General features: G+C 38.6%; 1 protein-coding gene and 1 long non-coding RNA gene across 4 annotated transcripts in view; one reads left to right on the forward strand and one right to left on the reverse strand.

Moving 5' to 3' along the window:
- Positions 1-11,742, reverse strand: part of SKAP2 (src kinase associated phosphoprotein 2) — a 238,658-nt gene extending 226,916 nt beyond the window's left edge. For 2 of the 3 annotated variants that reach the window (XR_014137299.1, XM_060632765.3), the window contains exons 1-3: positions 11,456-11,739; positions 2,168-2,273; positions 1,546-1,571 (exon numbers count right to left, since the gene is read on the reverse strand). Coding sequence is in view for 2 of the 3 variants with exons in the window: in XM_060632765.3 (XP_060488748.1) it covers positions 1,546-1,571; positions 2,168-2,273; positions 11,456-11,522 (199 nt within the window). In the remaining variant the exon portion in view is untranslated. Of the gene's footprint in view, positions 1-1,545; positions 1,572-2,167; positions 2,274-11,455 lie in introns of all 3 variants that reach the window. The other variant, XM_060632762.3, reaches the window with a different exon arrangement.
- A 96-nt stretch (positions 11,743-11,838) lies between these two features.
- On the forward strand, positions 11,839-18,027 carry LOC132679307 (uncharacterized). The gene is made up of 2 exons (XR_009610084.2): positions 11,839-12,055; positions 17,709-18,027. It is a non-coding gene; the product is annotated as an uncharacterized LOC132679307 (long non-coding RNA).
- The last annotated feature ends 5,791 nt before the right edge of the window (positions 18,028-23,818 follow it).

The following is a 23,818-nucleotide window of genomic DNA, read 5'->3' on the forward strand; positions in this document are numbered from 1 at the left end:
TATGTCTAATACAGAATCTGAAATCTAGTATTCCTCTATAAACACTGCCCTGTATAAAAGTTATAATAAGAATGTATAAATTCATTATTTCTATATTCAACTAAGCAAAATGCAGTATGATTAAGCCCACAGTTGAAGACTGGTTGTAGAATACAAAGAAGTACGTATTTGTAGGGAAGAGGATTTTCCTGCTCTTTTCTTTATTTAATAATGTTAAAGATTTCTGGGGCAACTAGGTGGCTCAGTTGGTTAAGCATCTGACTTTGGCTTAGGCCATGATCTCCTGGTTTGTGAGTTCAAGCCCCGCACCGGGATCTGTGCTGACAGCTCAGAGCCTGGAGCCTGCTTCGGATTCTATGTCTCCCTCTCTCTCTGTCCCTCCCCCACTTGTGCACATGCTCGCTCTCTCTCTCTCTCTCTCTCTCTCTCTCTCTCTCAAAAATAAATAAACATTAAAAAAAAATGTTTAATAGTGTTAAAGATTTCCATATGAAAAAAAAAATCTCACTCCCTCCAATCACAATGATCTTGACGATTTAATGTGAAAAGAAACTATGGTTTCCTTTTAACTATTTGGGTTTAGGGTTGTCTGGTTAATTCTTGGTTTACTGAAACCGTCATTACTCTCAGTTGGCAGAGGTATGAATTACTCTGTGGTGTCTGCTAACCCTCGTTAGAAGATGCCATACTGTTTTCCTCCCAGACCCAGATCCTAACTTCACATAGGTTAGCTGACCTCATGTTGTGACCCTCATACCAGCATCCCCAGGCTTCAGGTCATGACCTATGAATTAGCATCCTGGAAGTAAGGGCCATACCCAGTTTCCCTTACAGAAGTGAAGACGTGAAAGTAACTTCCTATGCCTTTCTTGTTTTGGTTTGCAACATGCTAAACAACCAACCCTCAAATCTAAAGGAAGACAATCAGGTTACCCGCACTCTCAAGTATTTCAAACCAATCAAACTGAACTCCCTTCTTTGAACATTTCCATAGCATACACGTATTCACATCAAAAGAATCACAATGATAATAAAAAAAAAATCATTTGAAAAAATTTTGTCCGTGTTTCCAGACATAAATTGATACTGTCTTTAAGGCAATTGTCCTGTAAAAACATTATTACCTCGGAACAGCCGGCCCCAGGCCCTCCTGAGCCCACTGCTACTATAAAATCATCTCTGCTGTGGCAAATGGTGTTGGCGTGGTATTTCACCTGTGCTTTACCAAATCATTCCATGCGTAACTGCAAGTATATCCTTTTCTTAACACATTTCGGCCACAACGTGCTTTAAGAAACATTAACACCTAAGGATAGCAAATACATAAGATGTCTGCACCAGATTGTGCAGAGTAGATCCTGGATATGCTTTTTAATTTTTTTCTCAGCAGGGGGAGCTCGCACTCTCATCTTGAAAGTCTAGGTATACAATATGGAAATTTAAATTTTGATCCCAACTATCAAATGTCAGTATGTGTTAGATTACCCTACCGAACCTCTCCATAAGAAAAAAAAAATGTCAAGTCTGACAAACTTGAAAATTTACCTTTGTCTTGAAATTCCTGAAGATAGCTGGAAAAGAAAGCAAGAACATTATATTTTAAAATGAGGGTTGACAAACCAAAACAAGGTCTGTTTGTTGGCAATAATTCAAATCTATTTTAAAATCTGCATTATAAACACACATTTAGAGAAAAAGTACTTCCCATCCTGAAATGACAATTCCAAAAGGCTTATGGGTTTATAATAAAAGTATTTTTAGAGACTGAAGTTAGAGTAGTAAAATCAGAATCTTTAAAATGCACCACATACATTTACTCATTTCCATATCTAGAGGTATTTATATTAAAATTCTCAACCTACCTTTGTCCTAGCACGTAAACCCAATACACCCTCAAAAAATCAAATGAACAGTTGGATTTTGGTAGCATGCTTAGAAAAAATATATAATCAAGAACATCCACAAAAAAAAAAAAAAGGATAATATGATAAGCATGTCGGTTTTTAAAAACTATTATAGAGGACATATATTTTGTCTTTACAGTATTTAACACCAACTAAATTGGACATAAAAAAAGTTAATTCTGTGATAATTCTTTATTAAAATGTTAACTACAAAGTTGCTTCTAAGTAAGAAATAAGTAACAAATGGCAAGGAAGTGACTTACATAGACTTCACATCTTTTATCTTCTTAATAAGGGATTCTCTCTTTTCCTTTGCTTTCTTGGATAAATTTTCCCCTCTCAGTGTGTCTGCTACAAATGTTTCAACATCTAAACCATGAAATATAAGAAACAGGATACAAATTATTGGAAAGAATCATTTTTTGTGAAGACAAATAGGACAATGATTGTTTCTACCCATAAGTGTTAATATCTGTACAATTTGTTACAGTTATTTATCAATCCAAAGCATAACAGTTGAAATATGTTTCAAATACTAAGTTGGACAAATCTGTTCACCACTTAGCTAATAAAATTTGTATGCTCTACTTATGCTTAGCACAGCAAATGCTATTTGGATGTTTGGCATCATTAAACCGGGGAGAAGCGCACAAGTTTTAATAAACTACGGTGCCCCATAAAACAAATTCTCTCATATAAAAGCAAGCACAGAGCTTTTATGCATGTGTTACTATCATTTTATAATATTTGGGAAGTTCCTATGTGAACAGGTCATTCACAACATAATATCGATATAAACTAATGTCTCTGGCAAGGGCCTGTTTTTCCCAGTGTAATCCATTTTGAGGTATGTGCAATATTTAATGTTTTAAAGGAAAAACTAAATCCCTTTTTCTAACCAAGATTCCCAGATCAAACCCCCTCCTTCCTACCTGCTCCACCCATTCTGACCAGCCACCTTCAAAAATTGAAAGAAAAAAAAAACCCAAAACCTCTGTTGTGTGGTTTTGTGTGTTCTTGCTTCTTGCCTTGGTATTACCACCTGGAAATATTTTTTTAAATAAAGTTAAGAAGTGGCAAAAATACATTTGTCCACTATTTAGAAATATAGTAACCTAGAAATAAGATTTTCACAGATTCATATAACATTTCCACAGAGCCTCCTTTTTTTTTAAATTTAGTAAACTTGTAAATTACTCTGCTTTCTAGTTCTCACTAGTACAAGATTCCAACTAATCCTTACTGGTTTGATTTTATAATAGCCCCATTCTTATTGTTCATGAAACATTATGCAACTTTAATTTTTATTCAGGAGTTCAAATCTTTGAGATATCTAATATAAAGGACCATGAAAAATTTTTAAAGTAGGTATGACTGTAAACCATCCATATTTCATATTGAAAAGACGTGTGTATATTTTACTTTCTTTTTATTTATTTAACTACTTTGTCTCCTAACTCACACTGACAAAAAGATAGGATAAAAGCATATGATAATAGTATATATAATTAATTCAAAGCAGTATAACAGTCTTTCAACTGTACTTATAATTAACAATTTAAAACCTAGTAGTTGAGATAGAATGTTATAATCGATTTTAAATTCTTGATTACAAAAGTATCTTGATCCAATAAGCAAGTTGATTAAACTGTTATCCCATATATTCATAATAAATGTATAGAGGTAATTTTTCACTAAATCAGTATGACAAGTGAAAGAATTAAAATTTAATCCTGGAATAATTTTTTTAAATAGCTTTCTGGTTTGACGTCCATTAATGACTAATGTTACAAGTAAGTATCAAGATGAAATGAAAGCAAAATGTCACAGCTTCTCTTTACAAAATATGGAGCGGTCCATATTTTGAAGGGGACATAGAGGCATAATCCACAACCAGTGCAAATTAGACTCAGATTTCTAAAGTGAGTTCAAAATAATGAAACTTATTTAAAAAAAAAAATCACTCTCTCCTAAACTCTTTAATTTTTGTACACAGAGAAACAAGCAACCTTTGGACATTCACACATCAGGTGAAATGGAAAAGATCACTGGCTTCTCTGAGGTGGTTAGAATGAATCTAGTAACAAAGTGGAATAAGGGAAGGAGCAGCATGTCTGCTGCTGATTCTTTCTTCCAACCGGACTCAATACTTGGGAGAAGCTCTTGCACAATGATTGGTGAATTGTCTGCTTAATGTGACTCTCACTCAGTGTTTGTCTTTAATTCCCTCACCCACAAGTATTTAATTGCCTATTTTACATTTTCATTATACAATCCAAATTTAAACAAACGGGATCTATTTTAAATCTCTGGAAGCAATAACAGAAGGAATTACAGCCCAGGAGTTATTTCTGTAAGAGGTCATTTCAGTTCTATAAAAACTCAGAAAACATAAAAAGCTGCAATGCTCTATTTAGGGTTTCCTAACACTCCCCCCAAATATTTTTAAAATACTGACCCATGCTATTTTATGAGGAAATGCTTGCTGAAAGAATGTGTGATTCTAGGAAGAATCCGTGTTGTTTGTTTGTTGAGGGGGAGGAGATTGGGAGATCGGGCACGGGGAAAAAGATCTGTATTTTTACGGGTTTGATGTATTTATTCTTAAATTAATCCCAGAAGGGGGGTTAAGGCAACTAAAAAGATTTAATAAACACCGATTTCTTAAAATAAATTATTTTCCAAGGAGACGTGAAAAGTGTAAGAACTGTTTTTGCTGTTTTCGGGGGGCGGGGGTCTTCCCCTCTTTTTTTTTTTTTTTTTTTTAACAAATGAGTTAGGAACTTGAAAGTGGAATTGATTCTTGAAATCTTAGTTTGTTGGTGCCCACAGATTCAGTCGGTTTTGAAGTTTTTGAACTCCGGGCTATTTCTTAAAATCCACACTGTGCCCATTTATTTTCGAACTGAACCAAAGCAGCCTCTCCCGAGCCCCGGACACCCTCTGAGTGCGCGGGTGACCTTCCACCGGGTCCCTGCGTGAAGCAGGCGCCCCGTTCGTCCAGCGCAAAGACAGGGCGAGCGCTGCAAAGTGACTTGGGCTTTCGTGGGAGACGTTTCGGCTCCGCGGTCCTCAAACACTCTCCACTCCCTCCGACTGTTAAACCCCAGGGTCCGCGTCACGGGCGCTGTGAGCAGGGAGCACTGGGTTTGGGGTAGCGCCCTCGCCAGACAAACGCGACTGGATCTGCGGCTTTGTAGCCCAGAGCCAGGGTAATATTTCAAAAGCGGCCAATAAAAGTCCTGGACAAATCAAGCGCTCCTCCGGCTGGTCGGAAAAGAGATTTGAAGCTTTTGATTGTGCCCTGAGTAGCCCTGCAAACGATAAACTGGCAAGCGTGTTAGCCCTCTCCTACCTTCCTTTAGGGGTCGTGTCCCTCGGTTAATATGTAGATTTCACTGACTCCAGACTGCCTGTAATTCGGGGAACAGCCGTAATTCGATTGCAGGAAAAGGTCAGCCCGCCTCCTCGCTAGCCTCTCGGCCTGGCGAGTTAGAATTCCTCTTCCTCAGAGGGAGGGGTCTCCATTCACGCAGTCACCAAAGCGTGGGGACCCGCCCGGCTCGCGTGGAGAATGCGCAGCTCCCAGGAGCCCCGATGCAGCAGGTTTAACCCCCACTCCCGCTCCCGCCCCGCCCGCGGCCACACAGACCTCAGGTCAGCGCGCTGGTACTTAACCCCAGAATTAGCTCCATCTCCATCAGCCTCTGCCCCGGAGTCATCACCAAGGAAAGAGTTATCCCAGGGACTGTAAATGTGGTAGTGATTTTTGTTCCTGTTACCCCTTAACACTGTCAAGAATAAACCTTATCTCCCGGTACAACTGTAAAGATCTGGGGGAGAGGGCCCTGAGATCAGACTTACAACTGCTCTGTAGATAACTATTAACGTCTGAAAACAAAATGAAAAGATGACATCATGTCTTGGCTCAGCAATCTTCAAGCAGTTGAAGTTAAAAATCTCTCAAAAGCCATAGGAACCCCTAACAGGCAAACAGTAGCGTACCCCAAATCATCGAATGGTACTCCAATTACCCTTTTTTGTCTGTACATATGGACCCCCAGAAAAACTGCCTACCGCTCATGTCTTCCCTTAGAGCCCAAGTGGCTAGGACAGGTATCTAACACATCACACACACACACACACACACACACACACACACACACAGCCTCTGTGCTGGCCTGAATTGTATGGGACTGAGTCCACTACCATTTGCTCAGCCCCAGATCAATAACATAAGTGTAAAACCAATTACACCTCACCCCCAAATGGCTTTACTACTTAATTGCACATCTTTCTCTACTTTATGAATTGGGCCAGGTTTCACTATGAATTCACGAAGGTACTATTACTAAACTTAACATGGTAAGAGTCCCAGCCAAACTTTAGGCTGACATCGGAACAAAATAAATAAATAAAATAAAATAAAATAAAATAAAATAAAATAAAATAAAATAAGCTTTTTTTCTCAGCTAAAGGGAGGTGTATGGTCTGACCAAACACCTACTGGTAAAAACATAAAAATCAATCAAACGGGGCACATGTAGATCAATGGAGCCAATGCCCAAAGTTGGAAAATGGCTAATTGAAAAGTTATTGATTCCTCAATCAATGTCTTTCTCCTGATTACCTAGCACTTTTACAGGTTACGGTTATATTGTGAATTTTCCAAACATGGAAGAAGAAATGTGAACAAGCACAAGGAGTTCTCATAGTACAATAAGTAAAACATTCCTAAGTCTTAGAATCCAATCATCTGACAAAATTTTCAAAATTGGCTTTGGAGGCTAAATGATTTATTCTGATAGAAAACTGGGCTGTTGAAGAATACAGATGAACATCTTTCACCTCTAAAAGATGACTCTTGATAAATAACACCTTATAATAATCAAAATCTTTTTACCACTCATTTTCAAAGAAGCCACAGTGAATAACAGATTAGTCTGAGATTTACACTAGATTCACTGTTAGGTAGCATCTATTGTAATGTGTTCAGTATGTAATTGAAAAAGAAATGTAAACTCAGTGGAATGAAAAAGATAGACTTGGCTTTAATTGAAAAAGACAAACTAAGTGAATAATGAGTATATAAAAACTAGCCTATGCCACTTTTATCACCCATATATGACACTTAATCTTAAATTTATGAGAGACAACTGAACTGTGTTTCAAATCACCAGAGGGTTTTCCAATGCTGTTGTTTCTATCTTCCTTCTAGTAATATTTTAATGTTGGTAATGTAGAGATAAACTCATTTGGAAATTTTTTATAGACTTCTCATTTTTCAATATATTTAGATTCCTTTTTTTTTTTTATTAAAGAAAGCCAGTGATAACTTGGGTTGAATAACTATAAAAACCATACATACTATCAAGAGCTTTATTTAGTAATCTGAGATAAAAATACTTTCAATGGAAACCGATGTCGGAAAACAAGTCAGCCAAAGATCCCCTCCTAAAAAAAGGTAGAATATTATATGCTTAATAGAGGCAAATAATTTTTTTTAGTATCACATCTTAATTCATCTACATTATTTGACCCATACAAGAAATTTAAAATTTTTGATCCCTTGACTTACAAACACATATTCCTGTTTCTAGAAGAGAAAACCTTAGAGGTGTCATAGTCTGATTTCACTTTGAGATCAAATGTCTTCATATCAGCTTTATGCTCATTAGCTATTACCGCCAAAATAGGGCAGGCTTATTCTTGCTCTGTAGGAAAATCCAGGTGCTAAAGAAGTAGGTGACTATTGGTGACTCAGTAGGTGGCACTCTTCCCTTTACATACTCAGCCAATGCCCCAGAAGGAAATTATGGGACACTAGAAGTACCATAAATAATTCTCATAGGAAAAATAAACCCAAAATGTTGACCAAATTATAAACAGAACTTAGGAAAGGTGGAAATCAAACCATACTATTCTCAGCATTGAAAAAATTCTCCCTCTATTTCAACTGAACTGCATTCTGTATAGATTTTAATGTGTGAAGGTTAAAAAAAAAAAAAAAAAAAAAAAAAGAGTTCTGGAAATCCCCAGTAGGGGAAAATGCAATATTTCTAACCAAGCCTGCTGTGTGAAAAAATTTCACACAGATATTGCAGAAACGATACGGCCACTTTGTTTATTGTTGGTTTGTTTTGGTTTTGATTTTTCAGAGTCCTGACAACCACTATGTTTTTCTTTTAATGTTGGTGTCATTCTCTAATTTAATAAAAAGGAACTTATATCCTCTTACAAGCTTCCTTTTTAAACATGTTGTCCTAAAACAAATGTATGAGAATGAATGGGAGTATCTGATTGCAAACCACTAAGGCTCCAGTATTCAAAGGGTGATTAAACAAATGAAGGGGGTTGGGGGCCAGTGTTTCTAGTTCCTCTCACTTTCCTGCCTGCCTGGAGGAAAAACTCACATAAATCAAGATTATTCTTGCTGTTAGCCCTAGTCAAAATATTTGGATGTAGGAAAAGATTAAATGCACAAGATTTGGAATTATCCATTGCTTCCAATTATCCAGGCGAAACCTCTCCTTCCAATGTTGCGAAAAAAAACATTAAAGGTTGCCTGTAGTGCCTATGGCAGGTAGAAATTGACTTTTAACAAAAAATCTGTAAACTTTTTCTCTATTCATGTAACAGAAGAATAATACAACACTTTTATAAGGAGCATAGGCTTTCAAGATTTAATATACTGATTCCACAGAAATATAAATCGCTGACAGTCAAAACTATACAGCCACTTTTCCAAGAGTATCATTAAATGTGAGTTAAGAATGATAGCATCTATGGGTTTTTGCATTTCGATAGAACGTTTCAGAGGGAAAGAAATGAGAGGAGAGGGGAACAAATATCGAAGCCTAAAACTGCTACAATCAGAAAGAAAAATAGAGAGAAAATAATATAAATTGGTAAGAATACCTTTGAGCACCTATAGCGCAATCAAGCAGTTGAAATGTCAAATATTTGATACAGAGGACATATAACGCTTTGGAAAATAGGCACACGAAACACAAAGGGAACTGTCCAAAGCAATGTTATTTTGATAGGCATTATCTTTTGACTTGATATCCTTTTCTTCTGTAGGCAAGGGATTTCAAGTGCCTGAAAAGTCTAGTTCCTTGTCTTCTCTGGCTTGGAATTCTAGCACAGCACCATGAATTCATTGTTAGAGAGCTCAACTGTTAACTACAACCACGGCTACCAAAATCTCCTTCTTGGTTCCAAAGAAAGTACTAGGTAATCCAGCAATCTCTAAAATGTAAGCCAATGCTCTCCCTGTAGAGTTTTAGTAATTTTTAAATCTAGCCATGTACTATTACCCAACACACTTGAATTATGCAAATAATCATGTACAATCCCAGCAGAAGTTTTTGGATGGAAACTGTGAAAAGGCTGCAGAGAACGTTTATTCCCGAAACCTTTCCTACCCCCAAAAGATTTTAATTACAGTCAAACATAAAATGTTAAGCAACTTTATTTGAATGATGAGTTAAAAAAGAAAACTGAAAAACACTGGTTCACTTGCTTCATTTCTTTAAAAAGTATAGATAGACAATAGATGTTTTCTCATATCCATACCTCTTAAAAATGTCCTCTGAAAATAAAGTATAAGCCAAATTTACAATCTCCAAAATGTTAGTATTTTAATATCTGTTTTTAATACTTCATGTGTTTTAATATGTGGCTTGTTTTCATTTTTTCACATGAAAACAAGCATTTTTTCACAAGCATTTTGTCATGTGAAAAAATGAAAACAACAGTAAGATGACTTTTAAAACACTCATTTCAGACATTATGCAGGCATATTAACTGACTAAAGAGAAATAAAGGAAGTTAGCATTCGGAGATAATTTAAATATTATGCAATTCTAAGCTTTCAACTAAATTACAAAAATAAGAGCCACACGAAATATGTGTAATTATGGGGATCAGAGAATAATGAGTCTCATAACCTGTACATCATACTATGTGCAAATGTTTGATTATGGACGCAAACAACAAACTGCTTACTGTTGGGAGCTCTCAAGCTTTAAAGGGGTGCACCCAGAGGTCTGCACTTTAGTTCTTAAATTCAAAAAGTTCACACCTAGAAAATCCTGAAAGTGGTGCCATCTACTTTTGGAATAATGATAAACACTTCTCTGGTCTGGTTATTAAAATAGTATTCTAAACATACAATTCCAGCAGTGTAACAATGAAAATGTTAACTGTTGTAAAATAAGAGAAGTACTCGTGTGAAACTCTCATATAATGGAATAAAAACTGCCTTAAATCAGTCTTTACAGTTCTTTATATCTCCCTTAGTGGTACCCATTAATGACAATAAGCAATTCTTGTATAGAGTAAAATACTATACCACCACAAATGCATTTATCACCCTGTAATCATGTTCAAACCCAAGTCTCCACTCACACACTACTGGTTTTATTCTCTTGATCATATTCATGATGCTAACCAGTAAAACAGCGTATTAGGAGATTTGGTCTCACACTGCTATAATAGCAACTTACTATTTAAAATGCCACATGTCAGATATTAAGGGTTAAAATAAGCACCTTGTAATATACATCCAAAAGAAACTCTTTTAATCCAGTTATCCATGAGCAATACTGAAAGATAAATACTTAGGAGATGACTCAAGTAAAACAATCCAAATTCAGTTTCTAGAATTCTGATGTACGCAGGACAAAGTGAATGATAAGAATTCCAAGAGCATCAGAATAGGTAAGATTTGTGCTACCCTAAAAAGATGTATTTTCTGCCTTGTGCAGAAATACACATCTCCATATCTAGTATAGTGATGTACTATAGCAGTGGATTCGTCACAGCCTTGAAGAACCGCATCCTGAACTCCTAACGTAAGTTCCTATAAATGGTCATTTAAGACTTAAAAGGGGAAGATGAGGATGCAAAGATGTACTTTCATCGTGTGACACAGGAAGTTGGACCTTAATACATACTTCCTTTTTTGTTTTAATATGTTACTCAGGCTGAAAACAAGTGGCTATTTGAGAATCAAACCCTCTTTCAAAGTCTTAAATATGAGCACAATGAATGTTTAAGAAAAATGGGAGTTTTGGAAATGACAAAACCTTGCGTCCCACAACCCCTAACACCTGTAGCTCAGACATCTTTTTGCATTTTTACACCCTTCTCCTCCATTGGTCAGGCCACCAAAGAACTACTTCTTTGACTTCTGATCCCTTCCCAGTTCTCACACACGCATTATTATTCCCTCTCCCTCCCTCGCCTCTCTTTCTCACACACGCACACGACGTCCTCACAATGCATACAGAAATGTCCTGATCCAATTAGTGTAGCTCATCAAAAAGGGCTCCCCCAACATCCTCGGACCAAATTTCAACACACGCCCACTCCCTTCCTCAAACCCCTCTTTCCCCATTCCCAGTCCCGCTCCCACCGGCCAGGACACATGGGAAGCGTGGGGAGGGAGGGCATAGACTCTGAATGCTTCTGTCCCCACCGGCTCGCCGTCCCCTGGCCCCCGCCCCCACCCCGGCAGCGTTACCCGCCCCCTTCCCGCTCTTTACCTGCCAACAGGTTCCTAATTTCCTCAGGGAGGGGGTAGGGAGAGGAGGTGCTGCTGGGGTTGGGCATGTTAGGGAGCGCGAGGCGTGCGGAGGGGAAAGACCTGTGCTGAAAAGGGAATCGACGGGCTGGAGTTGCGGCTGCGACCTAGACTCGGGCTAGCGGTCCCGCTAAGGGCAGCGGGGCTACGAGTCCGGACACTGCCGGGCCGGGGTTCACAACAAGGAAGTCACTAAAGCCCCAGCCAGCAGCTGCCGGACTCTCGGCCCAGCCCCTCCCGGCAGATCGGGGCGGGGCGATGGGCTGGGAGGAGAACCAAAGGGCCTGAGGGGCCGAACTGCGCATGTGTATCCTTCGGTTTTCCTAGCCTCGGAAAAGCGCTTCAGAACAGGCCACGCCCACCTCTACGTAAGGGAGCGGGAGGAGCCGCTGGTGGGAAGGGAGCGAACCCCCGCTGCATCAGCTGATCCGGAGCCTGAAGCGCCTTGCAGCCATTTTGGTTACTGGTACCCCCACAACTGCTGACCGTTTCTCCAGGATCCCGAAAATTAAGGTGTCCATAGTACCTCTAAGTTTTCCGATTAAGGGACCTCTGGCCAACGGTAAGCCCGGCCGAGGTTTAACACCTCGCGTAGTAACCCGCAGGAATTTTCAGCCTCCCTAAACTATTATGGCTTTCTTTGTCCGATTGAATGAGGTAACCAAGACCCATCTTCCGCCAGTTTTCCCTGAGAGGTCAGTCTGGAACTGCTCCAGAGAGCAATCCGATTGGCTCTTAAAATTACTTTTCTGCCTGATTCTTATTGTTGGGGCGACTTCCCCCGGTACAAATGAAGAGTGAGGAGTTCTAGTCACTGGCCTTTTGAGTTAAAAAATATATATAGCTAAATAGACATCGATACTACTGTCCCATCTATAAACATCAAAAAGAAAATTGCTAGTGATTAGAATGGAAGTATAAAATGTGTTCAATCCAACCTGATCGTTTAGTCAACAAAATGCTTATTGCATGTCTTCTATCTGTAAATCGTAACAATTTTCTCTAAAACCCCAAAGACACGTTCTGGTGTCTTTAAAGTAAGTGTGTGTGTGTGTGTGTGTGTGTGTGTGTGTGTGTGTGTGTGTGTGTGTATTCTGTATACGGTGTATATTCTCTATATATGTATATACCAAATATGTGTGTGTGTGTTTATATATGCCTAATGCCCCCCCCCCACACACACACACACATACTTCATATGAGAACTGCCCTGGCAAAACTCTTTCCTTCATGCTACTATTGTATTGTAAACACTGTATTGTGGTTCCAATCACAGTGTAAATTGTTTATTCCTCTACCCTCCAACCCTCACTAAATCAATAGTCCTCAAATTTCAGTTTGCATTACAATGACAGAACTATTAACAATACAGAGTCTCAAGGTCCACTCCCAGAGATTCTAATTCTGTCTACTTAGGGTGGGACCTGATTATTTGCATTTTAAATGAGCCCCAGGTAGTTCTGATTCTAGACATCCTGAGATTTGTTGGGGCTTTTTGTTGTTGTTGTTTTTAATTTAAATTTCAGTTAGCATACAGTGCAATATTGGTTTTAGGAGTAGAATTCAGTGATTCATCACTTACATACAACACCCAGTGCTCATCACAGTAAGTGTCCTCCTTAATACCCATCACCTGTCTAGCCCATCTCCTACCCACCTCCCTCCATAAACCTTTAGTTTGTTCTCTCTTTTAAGAGTCTCTGGTGGTTTTGTTTCCCTCTCTTCTTTTCCTCCCTTCCCATATGTTCCTCTGTTTTGTTTCTTAAATCTCACATCTGAGTGAAATCATATAGTATTTGTCTTTCCCTGATTGTCTTCTTTCGCTTAGCATAATACATTCTAGGTCCATCCACATGGTTGCATATGGCAAGATATCATTCTTTTTGATGGCTGAGTAATATTCCATGGTGTGTGTGTGTGTGTGTGTGTGTGTGTGTGTGTGTACCACATCTTCTTTATCCATTCATCAGTCAATGGACATTTAGGTTCTTTCCATAGTTTGGCTATTGTTGACAATGCTGCAATAGACATTGGGGTATGTTTACCCTTTCAATCTGTATTTTTTTTATCCTTTGGGTAAATACCTACTAGTATAATTGCTGGATCATAGAGTAGTTCTATTTTTAGTTTTTTGAGGAACCTCCATACTGTTCTCCAGAGTGGCTGCACCAGTTTGCATTCCCACCAACAGTGCAAGAGGGTTGCCCTCTCCCCACATTCTTGCCAACACCTGTTGTTTCTTGTATTGCTAATTTTAGCATTCTGACAGGTGTGAGGTGGTACCTCATCATGGTTTTGATTTGTATTTCCCTGATGATGAGTGTTGAGCATCTTTTGATGTGTCTGTTAGCCATCTATATATCTTCTTTGGAAAAGTGTTATTCATGTCTTCTGCCCATTTCTTACCTGGGTTATTTGTGTTTTGGGTGTTGAGTTTGATAAGTTCTTTGTAGATTTTGGATATTAACCCTTTATCAGATATGTCACTTGCAAATATCTTCTCCCATTCTGTAGGCTGCCTTTTAGTTTTGTTGATTGTTTCCTTCACTATGCAGAAGGTTTTTCTTGATAAAGTCCCACTAGTTCATGTTTGCTTTGTTGCCCTTGCCTCTGGTGATAGTAAGAAACTGCTCTGGCCGAGGTCAAAGAGGTTGTTGCCTGTGTTCTTCTCTAGTATTTTGATGGCTTCCTTTTTCAACATTTAGATCTTTCACCCATTTTGAATTTATTTTTGTGTATGGTATAAGAAAGTGGTCCACGGGTAGCTGGGTGGCTCAGTCAGTTGAGCATCTCACTTCGGCTCAGTCATGATCTCATGGTTTGTGGGTCTGAGACTCGCATTGGGCTCTGTGCTAACGGTGTGGAGACTGTTTGGGATTCTCTCTCTCCCCCTCTCTATCTGCCCCTCCCCAACTTGAATTTTCTCTCTCTCTCAAAATAAATAAACTTTAAAAAATGGTCCAGTTTCATTCTTCTGCATTTTGCCGTCCAGTTTTCCCAATATCATTTGTTGAGGAGACTCGTTTTTTTCCCATTGTATGTTCTTTCCTGCTTTGTAGACATCCTGGGATTTGATGTTGAGAATCACTTTTATCACTTTCCAGCTCCTAGATGGCACAAAATTTGTCATAACATATCTTTCATCCCCACTTGGAACCTTAAATCTGACAGAGTAATGGCTCTGTTAATATTTCATACAAAAAAAAGTCTAGACAGTAATAGTAAAAAATTAACTATGACATTTTTGTACAATTCTGTAAGAGGTACAACAAACACTAATTGGAAAAGGAAAAATTAGAACATGTTGAAGTCCTCTCAAAACAAAGCAAAAAACAGGGGTGCCTGGCTGGCTCAGTCAAAAGAGCGTGTGACTTTTGAGCTCAGGGTCATGAGTTTAAGCCCCACATTGGGTGTGGAGATTATCTAAACAAATAAGTAAACTTTAAAAAACAAAAACAGGACAAGAACTTTATAATGGAAGTAAAATACACAAATAATAATAATAATAAAACACACCCAAAACAAACCGACTCCCTAAAATGGAATCTGAAATTCCTACTCAGATTTAGTAATGTGATGAATTATAGAAAGAGTACTGAGGGGCGCCTGGGTGGCTCAGTCAGTTGAGCATCCAACTCTTGATTTCCACTCAGGTCATGATCTCACAGTTTCATGGGTTCAAACCCTGCATCAGGCTCTGCGCTGGCAGTGTGGAGCCTGCTTGGGATTCTCTCTCCCTCTCTCTGCCCTTCTCCCACTTGTACTCTCTCAAAATAAATGAACATAAATAAATAAAATGTAATTTATTTTAAAAAAAAGAATATTGAAAATTAGAATTCTTTTTGGTGGAGGTAAAAGTAAATAGTCTTTTTACAACACAGGCCCTCCAGCTTCAAAGAATTGAGAATTATTACTCTTAAACTACAAAATTATCTTCCTTCCTAAAGAAGAAAGAAACTATTTCTTGGGCATTTTATATTAGTGAGGATTCTTTCCTCCCTTTACAGTTATCACATATAATTCTTTGTCTTGTCACATTTTTTATTAAACCAGGCCTCCAAATGTTCCTATCCTTTGTTTCCTTCTGATAGAACTGACCACATTTTTTCTTTATTCTTGTGTCTCATTTATTTATTTACACTCCACTCATCCCACAAAGGAATTGAAGTGATTTACTCTTGTATCAAATAGACAGTTTTCTGGAGTGGATCAAATGGACAGTGTCTACACTGCTCATTATGACAAGTCATTCTTGTTAGTGACAGGAAACTATTAAGATTGCCTTAAAATATATAGCATCTAGTAGTCCAAATAAAAAAGGCAATAACAGAAAATGGACTTTTTGTGTGAAACACATTTCCCCTACTTAGGAAACCATTCTCAGACACAGGTTTATGATGGATTCAGTTGGGCAATGCTTTGTATACTCTATCATTTTTACTGTTTATTGTTAAACTTACTGAAATTGATTATAAGACAGAAGAGAAATAAATAGAGGCCAGAAGAAATATTATTTCTCTTGTTTCCAAATGTTTCCTTAACAAAAACTAGGAAGGAAATCAAATCATACTTTACATTCTTTAAACTAGTCCCATTAGGTAAAAAAAAAAAAAAAAAAAAGAGTAATAAATGAAATTTAAAATCTCAACCTGTTAAAGCAGTAACAGCTTCCCTACCATTCCACAAAGAAGACACTAAAAAATCTTATATTTGTCTTCTCAAACTGGAATCCTCCAGTTCAATGAAGAGTATATATGGATATATATATACTATATATATATATATATATATATATATATATATGTACATGTACATATACATATATACTATACATATACATATACATATATATACTATATATATACATATACATATATATACACATATATATATGTATATGTATATATATATATCCCTGTAACTAAAGCTGACCCCTTTCCTGATGTTTTTCAAATTTAGCTGAATAAATATTTGCCAATAGGCCTAGGATTAAAAGAATCTAAAGGAGCACTGAAGAAAAACAATGAGCTAAAACACAATTTACCTTTTTTTTCTCTACCCCTCTCCTCTTTCTTTAGTTTGGCATTCATAGGCATGTGGGGAAAAAAATTATATTTTATACTTAGGCATTCTATAGTTCCTTGTTGCTGCATAACAAAACTTGGCTTTAAACACTTAGTATCTCGAGTAGTGTCTGTCGGTCAGGAATCCATGAACATTTTAGCTGGGTGGCCCTGGTTGCAGTCATCTGAAGACTCGACCATAGCTAGAGGATCAGCTTTCAAGGAAGTTCACCCACGGGACTGTTGGCTGGAGTCCTCCAATTCCTCTCTGGCTGTTGGCAAGAGGCCTTAGTTCCTCACTCCATAGCCTTCTCCCCGGGCTGCTTAAATGTCCTCTTGACATGGCAACGGGCTTCCCCCAGAGCAAGTGATCCAAGAGATAGCACAGCTAAGACAGAAGCCGCAGTGTCTTTATCACTTAATCTCAGAAGTGGCATCACTTTGCTGCTGCTATATCGTATGGGTGACACAGACCAAACCTGCTATAGAGAGGGAAGGGACTATACGAGGCTGTGAATACCAGGAGGGGAGAATCACTGGGCCTGTATTGAGAGCTAGCTACCACAGTCAGCCCTCTTCCCCCCACCCAGTCATTTACATTTCTCTCCCATGCGAAATATACCCATTCCTTCCCAAAGCCACCTATAAAGTCTCATCCTATTACAACAGCAGCTCAAAATCCAGCATCTCGTTATCTAAATCAAGTCAGGGTATGGATGCTGCTGCTTAAACACAGCTCCTCGAGTACAGTTTTCTCAATTTAAAGACCTATGAAGTAAAAAGTCAAGTTACCTGCTCTCCATATAACACGCATGGTGAGACAGACAATGAGATGGTTATCTACAAAGAGATAACCATTGTAGACATTCCTATTCAGAAGGGGTAGGGACAATAAGAAGTATACAGTGATTACTGGTTCGTAGCAATTCTAAAATCCAACGAATGTTCTTTGATTAAAAGCAATTCTATTCCCACCTGGGATAACATCTCTATGGGTCTTGGTTCTATCTTCTGAGTCATCCTTCTTTGCCCATGAAAGGTAACCCATGTTTTCAGTTGCATAGTTTGCTCAACCAGCTTTCTGTCAATGGTCTTTTGGAAGTCAAAAGACCCCTTTTCATTTTGTACTCTCACTGTCTCCATCTCTGTCAGGGTTCAAGCAGAGAAGTGAAACTACCAGAATGGAGATAGAGATATATGAAGAGATATATGAAGATATATGAAGATATAAGAAGAGATATATGAAGAAATCTGTCACAGAGGTTTGACCCTACAAAATTTGGGAATGTGGTTAAACTGTCTCTGTAAGGCTGTTACTTTTGGATCCGTGGCTGGAGCTTGAAGTCCACAAGGCAGGGAGTCACGAAGGGAAGATAGAGGAGACTCACGACAAGCTGGAATGCAGAAGCACAAGCCATGGTCACGGGGACCGCCTGAAACAAAAGCTACCTTCTGCTGCCCCTGACCCTGACATCCTGCAGAAGCCGGAGTCCTTTGTTCCAGAATTAAAAACACATTTGACTCAAGAGTCAAAACTGAAAGGAGGATCCGGCAGAAGACCGAGCAACTTGCCCTCTCTGGCTTTCTGGCCTGGCTGCTGCCACATGCCACAGAGGTGAACCAGAAGATAAGCAACAATATATGTGAGCTACAAAGTGACTACTGTATCACTCCTGTAAATCTCACACAAGAATCTCTTTTGTGACCCACCCCAGCCAGAAACACATCAAAGGGAATTCCAGGAAAAGTAGGTTGACAGATTGCAAAGCCACCAAGCACACACTTGTACTATTATAAGAATGGAAAGGTGCCTGGCTGGCTCAGTCAGTGGAGCGTGCAACTCTTGATCCCAGGGTCATGAGTTCGAGCCCCACACAGGGTGTAGAGATTACCTAAATATATATATATATATATATATATATATATATATATATATATATATATATGGTGGACTAGACAAAAGAAGCAATTGAAATCTTGATTTTTTTAAGTTCATTTATTTTGAGAGAGATAGAGAGAGAGCAGAGAAGAGGGAGAGGCAAAGGGGAAGAGAGAGAATCTCAAGCAGGCTCCGTGCTGTCAGTGTGAAAATGAAGAGTCAGACGCTTAACTGACTGAGCCACCCAGGCTCCCCGAAATCTTGAATTTATTTTGTGGCCTAATACCTATTTAAAACTTTTTAAACCTGTGTCTTTCAAGTCATCTAGTATGGGCTTTTTAAAGAATTTTCAGAAGTGGGGGCAGGGAACCTGGGTGGCTCAGTCATTTGGGTGTCCCAACTCCTGATTTCAGCTCAGGTCATGATCTCAGGGTTGTGGGATGGAGTCCTGCATTGGGATCCACGCTGAGCATGGAGCCTGCTTAGGATTCTCTCTCTCTCTCTCTCTCTCTCTCTCTCTCTCTCTCTCTCTCTTCCTCTGCCCCTCTCCCTTGCTCACACTCTCTCTCTCTCAAATCAAAAATAAGAGAATTTTCAGAAGTGAAGGTTTGTTGTCATTTTCTAAATTCTTATCCCTCTCTTCATTTGAATCATCTAGGGCTGCTGGGGATGAGTTTATCATTGTGTGGTGCCAGCCAGAAAAACACTGTTTTCTCACTGGAATTCATATGAGGTCATTTACCCTTAAAAGATATGACACATCGGGGCGCCTGGGTGGCTCGGTCGGTTAAGCATCCGACTTCGGCTCAGGTCATGATCTCATGGTCCGTGGGTTCGAGCCCCGCATCGGGCTCTGTGCTGACAGCTCAGAGCCTGGAGCCTGTTTCAGATTCTGTGTCTCCCTCTCTCTGTGACCCTCCCCCGTTCATGCTCTGTCTCTCTCTGTCTCAAAAATAAATAAACGTTAAAAAAAAAAATTAAAAAAAAAAAAAAAAAAGATATGACACAGAACCCACCAGAGCCAACAGGTTCTGACAGATGCAGCTCACTAACTTGCCTTTTCAGTTTTTAGGTCATGATTATTGTTAATCCTATTAATGTAATTTATTGACAAGATAAGGAAGCACATTCATTCTCTTTCGCTCTCCATCATTTGCGTATACACAAACGTGTGCTTAGGCACTTTGCTGCCCTAGCCAATTATGTTAAAAGAATAATAAGCAACTTAATATAGACCGGATTTGAGCTCTTAACAAGGTGCTGCTATATGCCTTTAGGATTCTACCAATCAGGAATAAGGTGAGAGAATGTCCGTCCCATTCCAGACTTGTCAGTCAGGGGCTACCCAGCTCTCTCCCCAGGTAACAGCCCTCTTCGCCCTTTAACTGATGTTAATTTCCCCTATCCAGACTCTCAATGCTTTGGAGACATCACCATTGTAAGGTCAGTCCTGATGGTAACCTGGTTCTAACCTTATATCCCGGTTCTAGTAACTAAGTTTCTCCAGCCTGGGTTCTGAAACCAAGTCTTTTACCTTGCCTACTTTCAGTAAAAGGGGCATATTTGTTTGGATTACTTTTAGCCCTCTTGGACTATGGCTGTCTTATTCTCACAGTCTTGATTTATATCTGGTAGATTCTAGGTAGATCTCCAGAGAAGGGATGGACCCATATCCCTGTGTTGCCTTTTACTAATCAGGCTAGGTTAGTATGTGCACTAACAACATGCCAAGAAAATGCTCATTCTTTATATTATATAAAATTGAATGCAGACCTCCCTCCTTTCCATGTAAACTGTTTTACTCCTCCATGGTTTGGTGAAGTCACCTTGAACTGTGAATAGCTACGTCAAAAGACAAGAACTTTTGATTCTCTCCCGTAATTATTTTCTTCAAAATCTTTATTTTCTACCTTAGAGTTCCAAATTGAGTGACATTGAAGATTCCATTTTATTCTTGGCTCAGAAGAGACAGAGATTATCCTGGAGCTTAATATAAGAGATAATGTGCAAGGACACTGGTATAGTTTAAGCCTTTCCAGGGGTGGCTGACTCAGTTGGTAAAGCATGTGACTCTTGACCTCAGGGTTGTTAGAGCCCCATGTTGGGTGTTCACATTACTTAAAAATATATTCAATATAAATTAAGCCTTTCCAGTCCACCCCACTCCCAAGGATGATCCCAACCTGCACTCCCTGAAGTTCTACCAATCAGAGTCAAGAGAGTGGATGGGTAACTGTCTCCCTGTACACCTCAATCTAGACTGGTTTGAGTAGTCAGGTCATCTTATACCTGGATTAAGCACCCTGTGGCTTGGATGAAAGATAACTGAAAACAGTGTTTTGGAATTTCAAACATCCTGAGAGAGGCACCGGGGTGGCTCAATCATTAAGCATCCAACTCTTGACTTTGGCTCAGGTCATGATTTCTCGGTTTGTGAGCCCCACGTTGGGTTCTGTGCTGACAGTGCAGGGCCTGCTTGGGATTCTCTCCCTCTCTTTGCCCCTCCCCCACTTGTGCACGCACGTTCTCTCTCTCTCAAAATAGATAAGCATTTATATATTTTAAAAACCATATTAAAAAAAATCCTAAGAGAAGGCAGGCTGCATACACCTTCCAAGGAATGGTTTCCAGACCAGCTGTATAAACCAAGCAAGGCGTTCATGGGTATATTTTATGCTATGTGCCCTGCTCTTTCTTTAAGATAGCTCTGGTCCCCACAACATCCTTAACGACATTTGATGAGAAGACAGTCTTCTAGAAGAAAGGAACAGAAGAGCATGACTGCTTTATTAATTAAACTTTGGAAGACTCACATTTGGGCTCTGAGTCTTTTTTTTTTTTAATGATTATTTTTGAAAGAGACAGAGAGTGAGTGGGAGAGGGGCAGAGAGAGAGGGAGATGCAGAATCCAAAGCAGGCTCCAGGCTCCGAGCTGTAGCACAGAGCCCGGTGCAGGACTTGAACTCACAAACCGTGAGATCATCACCTGAGCAAAAGTCGTAGGTTTAACGACTGAGCCACCAGGCATCCCTGGGCTCTGAGTCTTAGTTGGCTCAATATGAACTATTTATTAAATTTTAATTATTTTTGTTACAGGAATTTTATTTTTGTTTCGTTATTGTAGCTATTTTTTTAAAAAAACACAAATTTAGATGAAACCTAATTTTCTAATACACTTCTAGAGTCATTTTATAGCTAAGTTAGCAGAGATTTTAGAACATTAAATAATTAGAAATGGACCTAGGTTTCTTTCTATATGCAAAGACAACACAGTAAATTGTGATCAGAGTCCTTCCTCTTATTATAGTACATCTATTCTCACTAGGCAATTTTAAAATACCAAGCTGTCTTTAGCAACAGTAATTCAGTGGGTTTGTGCCTAATATATTCATGAAGGGCTTTGATGGATTTGATAACCATAAGCAGCCGTTAACATTAAATTGCCATTTAATTTTTTTCAGTGACTTTCAAAGTTGTCAATATTAAACAGTAGTGTTTTACAAATGACTAAGACCAATAAGAATAAAATTAAATAAAATGTAAAAGGCTCAAATGCTCCCTTTTTTCTGTAATATCCCACTACGAAGCAAACAGAAAGGAAAAAAATTTTTTACAGGACCATAAGTCCTGCTTTGTATATTTGACTATAATTTCCATTGTATATTACTATACCCAGTAATTCTCCCATCTCTTCCCCACCCCACCCCACCCCCATTTAATTTTTGTCCTTTGTTCATGTAGCTCAGCTTTGGTTGAAAAAAAAAATGAATTGGAAAAACTACTGGGCAGGTCCACTTAAGTATGAACCTTAACTACAGTGGCAAAAAAATTAAGCACATTTGTCCTCATCCTCCCACAAGTAGGTGAGGTATGTGCTTTTTTATTGTTATTATTTCTTTTTGTTTTTCCAGCTTTATTGAGATACAACTGACATATATAACATTGTGTAGGTCTAAGGTGTACAATGTTATGATTTGATATATGTATATAATACACAATGTTTACCATAATAAGATGATTGCCACGTTGAGGCATGTGCTTCTTAATGATCTAGGTGCCCCCCAAAACAGCACTGGACCACAATATTCTCTTAGATTCTGTGCTGATGCCTTACTCTTCAAGAATTAAATAAGAATTCTAGCTCTTATATTAAAATTATTTACTTTTATTTCCTCACCTGAAATAAACTTGATCTGTTATTATATTATGTTTTATTTATTTATTTTTTGTTATATATTATGTTTTAGAAAATATAAAGCCAACACTGAAGCTGTGGCATTTGCTTTGTGAAAATGGAAGCAAGCAGTTTCAAAACCTGTCCAATAATAAGATTCTTTTCAATATTGTGAACCTGGGGTCTGTCAATAATTGCTCATAGAGTAGATCCAATTCATCCAGGACCAAAGGAAGAGGCTGGAAATGCCACAACTCAATGCATGATTAAGAAAAGGCAAATATTAACTCAAAAGATTAAATGGTCAAAAGTAAAAGACAAAAAAAAAAAACCTCCTACAAATCAATAATAACACAAACAACTCAAAACATCAAGAAAAAAAGACTAAATAGGGAAGAGATTGAGAAGATATGACTATAACATAGAAAGAAACAATATTATTTATATTTACATATGTAAAAATACACGGTATTATATATATGTATAAATATATATATCCATCAAATCCATGTTCAATCCCATTTCATAATACAAAATTTTGAGGGTCATTTTTTACCCTCATCCCCCCCAACAGTATAATTTTATGACATACTTAATCTGGATCTCAATTTTCACCCGTATACTTTCTCCTTGTTGGATGAGTAAGGTGATTTTATGGACTAAATTTTGGTAAGCAAAGGAAGTCAGTACTGCTGGTATCCACCTAGTCTCCGCGTTTGTGGACTGCTGCAGACGTGTCTATGGCACAGTGGGGGCGTCGAGAATTATGCCGTGTACCACACTGTTGGGCTTCACTGTCCCTCAGTCCGTTTGCTCAGCATTCTGAAGACACGTTGCTGTGCATCAGGAACATGCTTCCCCCTTGTTCTCATTCTTTGCTTTAACCCTGAGACCACACTATGGCTTCCTACATTGTGCCTCCAAGAACCATCTATAGGAGGAAAAAGACTGACAGAACGGATCCCTCTCCAGCCAGTTTGCTTTATATCGCCATGAGCATTTAATTTTTGTAATAGCCATTTTAATTTTTTTCAAAGGTAAAAAAGTACTCTTAGATTTTTATGCAATGCTGTCGAAAGGTATATTAACTTGCCAGAACAATTAACTCGCCAGAGTGCGTGCGCACACACACACACACACACACACACATACACACACACACACACACACACAAGGAATTCCTAAAGCATCCTCCAATTATATACTTTC

This window comes from Panthera onca, chromosome A2, assembly GCF_046562875.1.
Source record: "Panthera onca isolate mPanOnc1 chromosome A2, mPanOnc1 haplotype 2, whole genome shotgun sequence".
Lineage (NCBI taxonomy): Eukaryota > Metazoa > Chordata > Mammalia > Carnivora > Felidae > Panthera > Panthera onca.